General features: G+C 39.4%; 1 protein-coding gene across 1 annotated transcript in view; it reads left to right on the top strand.

Annotated features, from left to right (window-relative positions):
• PROS1 (protein S) overlaps window positions 1-12602 on the top strand; it is a 377349-nt gene that overhangs the window by 343985 nt on the left and 20762 nt on the right. The window contains exon 14 of the mRNA XM_069204917.1: window positions 5857-6088. Coding sequence (XP_069061018.1) covers window positions 5857-6088 — 232 coding nt within the window. The remainder of the gene's footprint in view (window positions 1-5856; window positions 6089-12602) is intronic.

Raw genomic sequence — 12602 nt, 5'->3', positions numbered from 1 at the left:
GTAATAATAAGGGTCCTCCCCTTGCTATACCATTGTTATTGGAAAAGGAATTGTCCTGCTGTTACTATCTGATATAATATCGGACTATGACATTAGTTTGCTGCCTCCACCACGCCACGTTTATCTCCTGTGGTCACAACTTATTCTACTAGGCTTGAATAATCAATTGTCTTGAACTTCATGGGCAGGTAAAGCAGGAGCAAAACAGATCTACTTCCTTCTCAAGAGCTGTCCCAGTAGGATAACCAGTACTACCTAAGCACAAGTTCTAGGTTTGAACAGTGAATAATAGGGTTAAAAGATCACAATTCTCAAGACATGCTTGAATGTGACTATCAAGTATTCAACAACCCTTTATTGAATAAAGTAGAAAAACTAGATGACAGTTTCCTGGAAAGGAGAGGGAATATTATTTGAATCTATGGCATGAATGTCCACACTTTCACAAATCAAATGAATAAAAGTACCTAGGACAAGACAGGAAGCCACCATGAACCTGGGTAGAGAGAGAGACGCCATTCTTAGAAGCTCCCTTAAGAAAGGAAACAATTGGCAGCTTTCTTTCAGGGACCTAGTTTATGGTCCCTACTAATCATTTGCAGTATAGCTGAGCAGCACAGCAAAGCAAAATCATCAAAGAAATAGACAAAGTTTAAAATGGATGCCGTTCTGAGCATGAATGACCAACAGGAACTGCAAGAAAAATGGCAAAGCACATGAGGAGAATTAAGCATTGTAAACCAAGAATGGCGAACAAATCTACTGTGATTTGTATCAGAACCAGGATAAAGATCAAATGAAGAGTTGTCTTTGTTGAAGTGAGTGTTTTTAATTTGCCAGTTGTTAACAGAACATTAAACACTAATAGCCTTCAAGCTGGAATCCTTGCATTAAAATATGTAACTATACTGGGCTTATAGACACTGGAATTCAGATCCCATGCTTTATTTGAGTTATCATTAGATTTTGCAAGTTTTTGGAACTGCAGTGATTCCTTAGTTACTTCGATAACAAAAAGACTGTGACACTGTCTTAAGACACACTCCTTAATCTTTCGTAACAGAAGAGTTAGCTCTATTGTGGATGGCTGTAAGTATGGATAGAAGAATGGGCCTTATTAAAGCCATATTATCATCTAAATCCTGTCAGGAAAAAGCCGCAATCTAAAACATTAGGACCTCACATACTTATATTCCAAATAAGAAATCTTAAGTTGCAACAATTACCGGTTTGCAAATACTTATTTGGTATGTATTATAATTGAATCAGTAGAAATAGTTGCATTTTGCGCGGCGACTTGTACCAAACGCATTGGTATTTTGCCCACTAACCTGTGTATTAATAGGTTGGCTCACAAAATACTGAATCACAGTGAGTCTCAATTTGACCTACCTCATTAATATGCATGAGATAGATCGCAAATTGCGACCGACTACGGTTTGCTAGAGTCACAGGCATTGTGGCCTGCTGGGCTCTGCAGACCTACATGTCTGTTGTTGCTTTTAAAGACAGCTATTTTTTATATGCAGATAAATGGGATGCAGTTAAAAAAACATGGAAAAGGTTATAACCACCTCCTGTTCCTAAAATGTTTTTGTTGACATTTACAAAGTGGAAGAGGCCCCTTAGGAACCCCTCCCCATTTTACCAAAAACTTCCTTTGACTTGGTGGTAAAATATTAATGTTTTACAACCAGATTTTGTTTAACTTAAGGAATCGATATTTGGAAGGGATGCCTTATATATACTCCTTCTAAATACTGATTTGTTATCTACATGCAAACCCAAATTGCGATTCCATAACGTGTTACTGAATCACAATTTGGGGTTTCTTAATTTAAAAATGCCATTTTGCAGTTGCAAAGACTCTGAATTGGCCTTTGCAAAATTAAAATTGATTTGTATATGCGGGCATTAGCAATGAGAAATAAAGTGTATGCCTAAATGTGCTTAGCTTTGAACATGAAGATTCACAATTTTAAAGTCTGAATGAAAAGTGGTGAAGCAAAAAAAGATGGAGAACATTGCTTTCGCAACCAACATGAGAAAAGATGGGCCCTTGTCCTGGCAAGAATTTGAGAAATTATTTTTTTTCTTGCAAAAACGAATGCCTGCTGAATGCATTTCAATGACAGAAATGGCCCATGAGGTGACTTCTGATACAAGAATTATAATTTGTCTTTAAAGCATATCCACAATCTCTATTAGTAATGGAATCCTTACATTGTTTGTTCTAATTCACACTGTGTTTACGAATGCTTACATTAGAATTTTAAGTTCCTATGGCAAATGCAGGCAAGGATGATTGCCTTTGGCTTTAAACAAAAGAGGGATTATAAAGTGCCATAACAACTGAAGAGTAAAATCTGCCAGTGTAGTACCAAGCACCCCCCTACATGTGTATGTATCTTTACATCTTGAAGTTTATCAGCAGCATTTAACAGTTTTTAAGTGTGTCCTAATGAGTTTTATTTTTTTAGATGTGAAAAGGTTGCCTTATCTAGCTGTGACTGTAAGAACATTGTCAATCCAAACTTGATAGAAACTTTACAGATTTGATATGCCAAATTCATAAAAACTGGAATTAGGAGTTATTAACTTTGCCTGAAAACACAAACCAACTTTTAGTTCTTCACGTTGAAATGCTTCAATTATCAACAATTATATACAGTGCACAAATGTGGTCATGCAGCACAATGATCCACTGCTATAACAAATCTATGGTTACAATCGATTATAAGAACATCATTCTGTCAACATTATTGATTTATACTGGATGTAATAATTACAGTTCATGGCATTTTGAAAATTCTGTGAATTTGTTTCATAAATGTGCTATGTTATTCTGCCTTGTGTTTATACACAAGGTTAACACTACATCCACACTGTAATTTCTTGTGAGCTACATTATTTTGCCTCTCTTGCTGCATGTGTTGGTATTTAATCAATCAAATACCCTTCCCCTGAAGTTGGCTCTTGAAAATAAAGCCTCCGAAGTCAAGCGAGGTGTTCTTTTGTTATTTGATCATTAAAATATTATCAGTATGAATGCATAGGTTATGATACCTTTTTAGACCGAAACCTACAAGAGAGCGCAGCATTCTGGTGTGCTAAGGGCATCTTGGGGACATTCAGAAAGCTTCAGTGGGAAGGCATTCCACCCATTGCCAATGGGCTTTGTGGTTTGTAACTCACATTTGCTTGTTCTCTATTTGCTGGCTTTATTTGTTTTAGGCTGTCCAGCTTGAGTTTGCCCCTCGAGAATAGCTTTCCTTATTTAGTGTTCCTTGTTTAGTGTAATGAGTGCTCCCTTTTTGTAAATAGGCCTTTAAGTCTTGTTCTTATCACATTTGCTGTCCATTCAAAAACAGAGATCAAATGTCACTGTCTTTTGAGAGAGCTTGTTGTTTACTTTTCCTTCTCTGACTTCAAAGTAAGAAGAGTTATTTGACAATCTTGTAGAGAAAAGGATTTTTTTCTAGCACACAACAAAGTTTACATGTCTGTAATGGCCTGTGCAAATATTTCAGAATATATCAGAATTAGGAAAGCGCAAATAAAGCAGTTTTTTTCTAATTCTGAAGTGTGGTGAAAACAAATATTTTAATATTATCAAAACAAATCAGTACCATAGATGATGACATTTCCACACTTTACCAATTGTGTGCTGTATACTTTTGTCAGTAAAACTGTATGTCTGTGCAAAGGTAGTGGTCATTTCAAATGAAAATATGTTGTCTGTAATGGCAGTGCGCTACCACACAAAAAATACTTCACTTTACACCACTCCAGTCTACACTGCACTCTATTTTGCACTCTACTCTACACTGCTCCACTCTGTGTCTCAGTACTCTTCTCTGCACCACTCTACTCTATGCCACTGCACACTACACCACTTCACTCTATAGCTCTCTACTCTACTGTGCACCACTCTACTTCATACCAATGTACTCTACACCATTGCACTCTTCACAACTGCACTCTTCACCACTCCAGTCTAGGCCACTCCACTGTACTCTGAACCACTACACTCACACTACTCCACTCTTCTCTGTACCGCTGTGCTCTTCACCGCTATACACCTCACTACTCTGCAACGCTACACTCAATGCAACTGCAGTCTATGCCACTTCACTCTTCAATACACTCCACACCAATGCACTCTACGCCAATGCATTCTACTCTGTGCCACTCCTCTCTATTCCACTGCAGTATACGCCAGTGCACTCTGACACTCTACTCTGGAATACTGCACTCTTTGTCACTCTACTGTATGCCACTGCACTCTACCCTGCACCACTTCACCCTTACCTGCACAGGTCCACTCCACACCACTTCATTCTACTCTGAAACAATCCACTCTAGGCCACTGAACCCTATGCCACTCTACTCTGCACCACCCCACTCTACGTCACTCTACTCTGCACCACTCTACTCTGTGCCACTGCTCTCTATGCTAATCTATTCTGCACCACTGCACTTAACACCAATGCACACTACACCACTCTACTCAAAATCAATGCACTCCATGCAACTGCACTCTAAGCCAATCTACTCTGCACCACTGATCTGTATGCCACTATACTCTACTCTGTGCCACTGCACATTATGCTGCCCTACACCATTTCACACTACGTCTCTGCAATCTATGCCACTCTGTTCTACTGTCCACCACTGTACTCTATGCCACTCTACTCCACTCTACGCTCTACAATCACACTCTGCACCACTCTACTGTACACCACTGCACTTTGACACTCTACTCTGCCAGTGAGCTCTACACCACTCTACTCTGCATCACTGTACTCTATGCCAATGCACTCTACTCCACTATGCTCTATGCCACTCTACTCTGCATCAGTCTACACCACTGCACTCTACGTCACTGCACTCTGCAGCACTCTCTCACCACTACAGTCTACTCTTCACCACACATCTCTGTCACTGTACTCTATGCCACTGCATTCTGCGCCACTGTGCTCTACGACACTTCACTCTGTGCCACTGTACTCTTCACCACTACACTATATGCCACTGCACTCTAGGCCACTACACTCAATAACACTCTACTTTACTCCGCACCACTGCACTCTAACAGCGCACTCTATACCACTACAGTCTAGGCCACATTAGTCTACTCTGCACCACTCAGATCTATTCCACTGCATTCTACAACACTGCAACACTCCACTGTACACTACTCCACTCTGACACTGTGCTATTCCACACTATTCTTCGCCACTCTCCTCTATGCCACAGACTTTTAGCCATGCTGAACAGCAGCCACGCTCATGGCTAAAACACATCGGCAAAGCCAATAACTCTTCCATAGGCTAGACCTGTTGGCTTTTCCAGTGCTAATTTCTTACTATCAATGAATATCTCTGTGGTGGCAGTACTTGTTAAGGACAGCAGTTCATGGCATCTCTGTTTTGTGGTGCCCATATTTGTACTCTCTTCTAAATCATGTTTTCAGGGGTTTATTTACCTTAATTAAAACACATCCTAATTTTGTGAAACCCCAATTGCTGATACATGAGATTTGCCAGCTACAGGCTTCTTTTCAGAGAGATCACTGACTAGAATAGTTGTTGAGGTACAACAAAGTTCTATAAAAGTTCAATATGTTGTTGAAATTTTCAAAATTGACACAAGGTGATTTCATTTGTCAATGGTTGGATAAATTAGCTGAAATATTAAATATTCTACCTTTGTCATAAAGTAAAGATTTAAGATATGTTTGCCGCTGAAATGAGTACTGTAGTTGGCTAAAATATTGTTAGAAGTTTAAAATGTAACAAATACTTTGCTGACAATTTGTGTGAGAGCTCTTTCTTTTTGTCCCCTTTTCCACAGCATATCTTTGTGACTATTGAAAATGTCACAGTTGCAAAGCTAGCATCCAAGAGGCTGTGTACTAACAAAAATTTGCAATTGTGGCTGAAAGTGACTAAGCAACTTCTGGAGTTGACTGCTGATTCTTATACAGATATCACATATTCTGATAAAGTGGAGTTGGAGCAGCAACTTTCCATCCTGAGCACAGCAATGAATGGCCAGGTTGTTACCTACCTAGGAGGACTTCCAGGTGGGTGATTCTACAGTTGTTACTACAGAAAAGACAGCCACTGTAAAATGAGGTTCTTAAAAATGAAATGTTGAAAACCTCAAATATCAGTGGGCATTGATGGCATATTGATGAGCGTATCTGCTTTCAAAGTTGTTGATTTGGAAACCCTCAGACCAATCCTGTTACATGGGGGCACTTAATCTCTAATGTGTATGTAGGCTTATAATTTATAAAGTGCTTTACCAATTAATGGACATCCATATGAGACTCAAGTAACAACTATTGTGTACTTCCAGAGCGCGCTCTAGATTTGTTGTCCTAATTTACGCAAGTTAGATCCCATATTCAGTTGGGTCAGGTAGGCATTCCAAAAGATCACACCACCAGCTAAAAAACATAACACTGCCTGTAGATTTGTTGTTCAATTTAGGAAAAGTGAAGCTCAACAACTTATTTGATAATTGTAACATTTGGCTTAGTGTACAATGATTTTTTTTAATAATAGGCAGCTGGTTCACAAATGATTTCAGATATAGTGGCTAATCTCTTTAATGTTATTAATTTCAAGAAAGAACCAGTTAGCAGCTCGGGTGACAGCTCTCTTTTCCTTTATTTGGATAGTTTCCCGAACTGTTCATCATTTTCTTGGACAGTCTGGTCAGCTAGGAATTGGATTAATTTATGTTTGCTGTACTGTTGTCCTCACAACAATTGCCACTTGAACCTCCATGAGAAGAGGGCTAAAATCCTAACCTGGGTTCCAACCTTAAATGATTGCCAAAAGTACATCGGAGATTACTAAATACATTATGAGTAGTAATTATGGAACCAGGTGGACCATTGGATATATATTTGGATCAGTTTTCTGTTACTGCTGCTTGGAGCCTGCCAACAAAAACTCACACAGCAAAAGGACCAATCAAAGGACCAAGCATTTGGAAATAATGTTTTGTTCTGTTTGCCAGCTTCATAATCTTTCCAGAAGGAAAGATGTATATTTCTCCTTCTGTAATTCTATAATTGAATCTCATTAATTTTCACTACTTTGAGGAAGTTGAACATGAGACATTTCCAGTAGAAGAATCCGAGTGGTGAGGTAGCCTTGAATTGCAGCTGAATACTTCTTTCCGAAACCTGGACTGGGGAAGATCCTGAGTGCGAAAAACTAGAATCCTGGAAAGAAGGCAAATAGCAATCAAGGGGAGTACAACACTAAGGACTATCAACGGAAGCACAAGAAAAATCCATAAAGGGAAAAGCCTGGGCAAAATTAGAATTGTTGTACAACGTTGATTAATCCAAAGGTCCTTTTACAGGGACAAAATAGGAAGTGATCCCAGTATTCCTTGCTCCTTTTTCTTGGTTACTGTAGTAGTATTGGAAATAGTAGCATAAGTAGCCATATTGCTTTAGTAACTTGTTATGGACTAGTTATGGAAGCACATCTCACAGGTCATCCCTCTGAGGATCCAGGAAGGAAATAGTGGAAAGGAAAATGGCATCAGCAAATATGGCAAGGATTTCCATATGTGACATGGCCATGCTGAAGGACTGCTTTGCTGCCTCAGGGAAGATAACTGCTGCCAACAGGTAATCACGCTGTGGTAAGTCAAATTCTGCTGCCACTGTGAAGAGACTGCTGAAGATGCGCCATGTTGTCAAGGTCTTAAAAACATACGAGTATGCCTTTTTTGGCCTGCTTATGTGACCTTGGAGTTACACAACCACTCTGCTTGAGCTGCTGATTCAAGAGACCTTGTTTATCAGGTACTCTTTATTTTTTGTGCTATGTGTTTATGGAAAGAGGTAGTTTCAATTGCCTATATCCAGATCATGATGTGCTCAAATTTGAAATTTCTTGAGGCCTCTACTCCAGAAACAGAAGAGAGAGCCTTTAGAGTCGTATCCCTTGAGCCTACCAATGAGTTGGACAATAAGCCATGAAATAAATCCATGAAAATATCTCTGAAAATGCCAGGTTCCATACTCGTCACAGTAGGAATAGACCTAAACTTGTGCTCCTTGAGCCCAATAACCAGGTGAGGTGGTCATCCTCTCTTTCACCATGTACTTCTCAACATGTGCTAGTCACTCTCCTTTATGGCTGTCTTTTGGCAATGGTCTCAGTGTTTAGTCCACTGGTCTGAATGTTATCAACATCACTTCAGCACCAAAGTCTTCAATGCCATTATTCAAGCTAACCATGATATACCTTCCATTGCCATATACCTTCCAACTCCATCTTAGTATTAGATTTGAGGTTGAAAATTTAAAATTGTTTCAAAAGTTGTACTGAAAACTTAGAAGTTTGCAGAAGAAAGACCAAGAGAAGGAGCAAGAGAGGAGAATAAGAGCAAATGAAGATTGAATGAGAAGGAAAGCTTAAGACTCAAGGAAAAAAGGAAAACACTGCTTTATAGATAGAGAGAAGAACACAAAACCGAAAAGGAAAGAGAAAGCTATAAATAATGGGGCCCACAAATCGAGGACTCTCAAATTTCACTCACAAGGTCAGTCATTAGACAGCACGAGTAGGAGAAGGTACAAGCTCAGATGCCCATTCTGGACCCAACATTGCCTCTGCCCGCGTAGACCCCACAGTCAAGGCATTTATAGATGACCTTTTGAAGAAATTAAATACCATAATGATTGCTTCTGAGAAGAGCACTATCGTGAGCAACAGCCCCACAGGGATAGGAACATGGGGGAACAGGAGTTCACCATGAAGAGCGATTCCCAACTCTCCCATTCTAAGAGGCACAATGACTTGCCTCACCCTTATGAAGCAGATCTTAGAGAAATTTGGCCTGTCATCTTGGGCAGGGGCTAACAAAGCTGGCTCATGTCTGTGATGGAACAGTATCTGGTAAAGACGGTCTAATGCCTACCTTTCCTGCATCACCTGCGATTGAAAGTTAATGCCCTGATCAAAACACTGACAATACTAGTATTGTCTCTATGAAAAGAAATAGTAACCCTCAACTCTGTCTACCTTCATTGACAAAGCCAGACTCAGTCATGGTAGCTCCTTCCTTAAGGATATCAGTGAACCCAGTGTCACAACCATCTGTCCTACCAATCGAGGAATGTAGAATACTGCTAAGAATATATGACCAGGAGCAATGGATAAAAAGGATCAGGGTTATTCCACCCCCACTTGGGAAGCAGACTAAGGCAAAGCAAATCCTTCCAGTAGGAAACCTGCCTTTTAGGGATACCATGAAGATCTCGATCTAATGATTTGAGGCTTCACTGTGCTTTACACGTGTGGGTTCATATTCTATCCTCATCACCAATGTGAAATTCAGAAGATGAAGAACTCCAGAGATGATGCATTCAATTGTAAAGAAGAAATTCCAGTCACAGCTGAGCCATATAGAATCAATACTGCTTTGACTTCAGTGCTTCTTATTTAACTACAAACAATCTCAATGGAACGGCCCATGACATTACAATATAGGTATAAAATGTAACAAAGCCTAACAAAAAATAACAGCAATAACACCGCTTCCATCAAATATGTTGTAGTCAGGACCTTCGCTGCCTGGCAAGGTTATAGTGGAATAGTTGCAACTTCATCTACTAGCCAGAGATGTCAGCTTATTTTTAAAGGGGAAGAGCTGTTTGGAAAGAGGTTGACAGTGCATAGCAGCCAATAGTGTCAGGTGCAGAATGGGCAAAAGCCATCTGAGCCATTTCAGCTATGCATTCTGTCCCATTTCAAAGCTTGTGAGTCCTGCTTCTAGAGATGTTTGGCTTCTTCTTTGTCCATTCTGTCTGTTTCAGGCTCTGTCATTTTGCTAATTTCATTGGTACTCTCAAAAAGGAGGGGAGGGCTTCAGAACTGGCCAGCCTAGAGGGGTCAACCAATCATAGGCTCAACATATTCCCACACTGCATGTTTCTTAGACTCAGATGAGCGAGCAGTGCTAGCTATGTATATCACGCTGGAAAGCAATTTCCTTGGACAAGCTGGCTGATACCCTATCAATAGGCCACAATCTGGGCTTCCCAGAAAAGTTATCACCCTGTCCACTGGCTCTTTGAACCAACCCCGCAGTGCACTCTTGGCAGTAGGAGGTTGAGGGCCACAAGCTCCTTTGTAGGTGAATGATAGAGGTGATCCTCGCTGCAAAGAGAAAACGGGGTAATTACTACAAGTTCTCTCTGGTGCAAAAGAAACACAAATATTTAAAGATGTTCATATTTCATAAACCAATTATTTTGAAAACACTTAAGTGATTGTTTACGAGATGGTGCAATCCCTACAGATTGGGGACTTTATAGGTTCTCCAGACTTGAAGGAGGCATATTTCCATGAAGAAAAGACACATTATTTACAGATATAGTCAATTATCCAGCACTGATAACATTTCAAGATTGTCACCACTGTAGGGCAGGTGGAAACATATAGAATAGGCAGTTTTTGACATGTTGATCCCTGGTTGCATGAAAATGTTGCCCTCTGTCTCTTGACTTAACATTTACGTTGTTGCCAGGTGTACTTGAATAGAGGCATGCCAGAGGACAGATCTGGCAAGGCCCATCTGGTATTGCATAGTTCAAACCAGTACTCCCTACCTTTCTTCAATCCTTTTTTCCTTCATTCCTTTCTTCCTTCCTTTTTTCTGGCTCACACCACAACATTCTTTCTGGGCATTTCATCACTCCTGTTCTCTTCCCCAGTATGTGTGTCCATACATCTGGGCATTTTGTCCATTCATTTCCACATTTCTGTCCATCCAAAGAACTAAGAAATCGGCAGTTAGTAATCATCTTATAGCACTCAAGGATCCTTAGGGAAACTCATTTTAAAATATTACGACATCTGCAGGATTGGGTGAATGGAAGACCATTAATTGTAATCCATCAAGGTGGCTTTATCAATTGTAGTATGATAAATACTGCTCTAGCACAGAGGTTAATGTTATAGTGTCGTATAAGGTCCAGGCAGAAAGTCCATGCACATGTTATTGCTCTGTCCAGCGCCCTTGAGTGGATTGCTCTATTTTTTGGACTTAGTTGGTGGCCTCAGGAATACTGGACAGTCTTTTGAAAATAGCTATTGAACTTAACACCAATGCCTAATACATTTAAAATACTGATAAGTACAAAAAAACAAATAAACTTTTGAAATTATAATTATAGATGTCCTTAAACAGAGGTGTGGATTAGCCCCCTGTGGTTTTCGGTCTGTATTGCTAATTTTCCACAATTGTTGGCTCACTCTCATTGCCATACTTCGACTTCGGGTGGTCATCCGCATCCTGCAGTTTTATACACGGATGACGTTAAACTCCGAGACGGCATTCAAGGGTTACAGTGACATTTGACGGTGACAGATTAGTTCATTCAATCACATAAGCAAAATGTTCTTTTTAAGAAACGAAGAAGATGGTATTCAGTAAAGGACGAACTAAAGTTGCAAAAAGATGGATAGTTGCCCATGTGAAAAGGGAAGTGAAGAATATACTTGCCTTGGAAACATATTCCTGTATCAGTTACGTTTCACTAGACTTAGAACGTCACATAGCCAAGGCAATTCATGTAGGATTGAATTTCCTATGTCTCATTAGCATGGGTTGGAGAAATATGATATCTTAAGAAGGTGTATGTTACAGAAATATAGATTATCATTTTATGTGTATTGAAATAATCAAAAGTAAAACAACTAACATGCCCTGAAAAAAATATTGGTCGATTATGGAGGTCTGGAGAGTCATTTAGAATGGAGTTGAGGGTTGTTGCCTTTAGCTGCTATGCTTAAATTCTACGCTGTTCATAAGCACTTCGGTGCACCCAACAACGATTACAGTACTTAGTTTGATTGTTCAGGACCTGTCATCTGATTTAGATGTTCTCTGTATGTTTAGTAAAATGGAGAAACTTGTTGAATGTAACACAGGAGTTTAACTCCATGATAATACGTTAAATGTGCTCAACTAATAGTATTATTGAAGAAAATTGTTACATCTGTTGTTACAATCAAGATTTGAATCATTGTATAAATATATAAGGCACCTAACTCCTCTTAGCCACAGAGTGTCACCTGTTCTACTGCAGTTGTTTTTAGCAGCAAGTTTGGAAATAGACCTCAGGAGGTTTTATGTTAAGTTTAAAGCTCTGGGCCACTCATTAGGTGAAAATATATGGAAAAGCTATAATAGGGATAAATCATGCAGTTGTCTGGTACAAGACTTGTTGCATGTACAGATTGTGTTAAGGTTTGGTAGTCCCTTGAAGGCGCTACGTGTTTCCATTATTTAACAGGCAAAATATATGCACTTTAGCTGATGCACTCACCTTATTGCATAGGACTGACACTGTTAACATTTGTTATAGACCACCGTTTTTAAGATGTTGAGTTTATTTGGACCATGTGGTATGCTGTTTTATGAATTATGTTTTCTGTATAACTTGAGCTGTTAATATTTTTACTTTTGTGGAAGTTGGTATGAAATAAATAAAATTTAAAAAAAACACAAAACAAAACCAGAATCCTGGAGAGCTACTGTAAGGAAATGAAGAATCA

The sequence above is a fragment of the Pleurodeles waltl genome, chromosome 8 (genome assembly GCF_031143425.1).
Source record: "Pleurodeles waltl isolate 20211129_DDA chromosome 8, aPleWal1.hap1.20221129, whole genome shotgun sequence".
Classification (NCBI taxonomy): domain Eukaryota; kingdom Metazoa; phylum Chordata; class Amphibia; order Caudata; family Salamandridae; genus Pleurodeles; species Pleurodeles waltl.
Note: the sequence above shows the minus strand (reverse complement) of the source record. Positions and strands in the feature narration are given on the sequence as shown.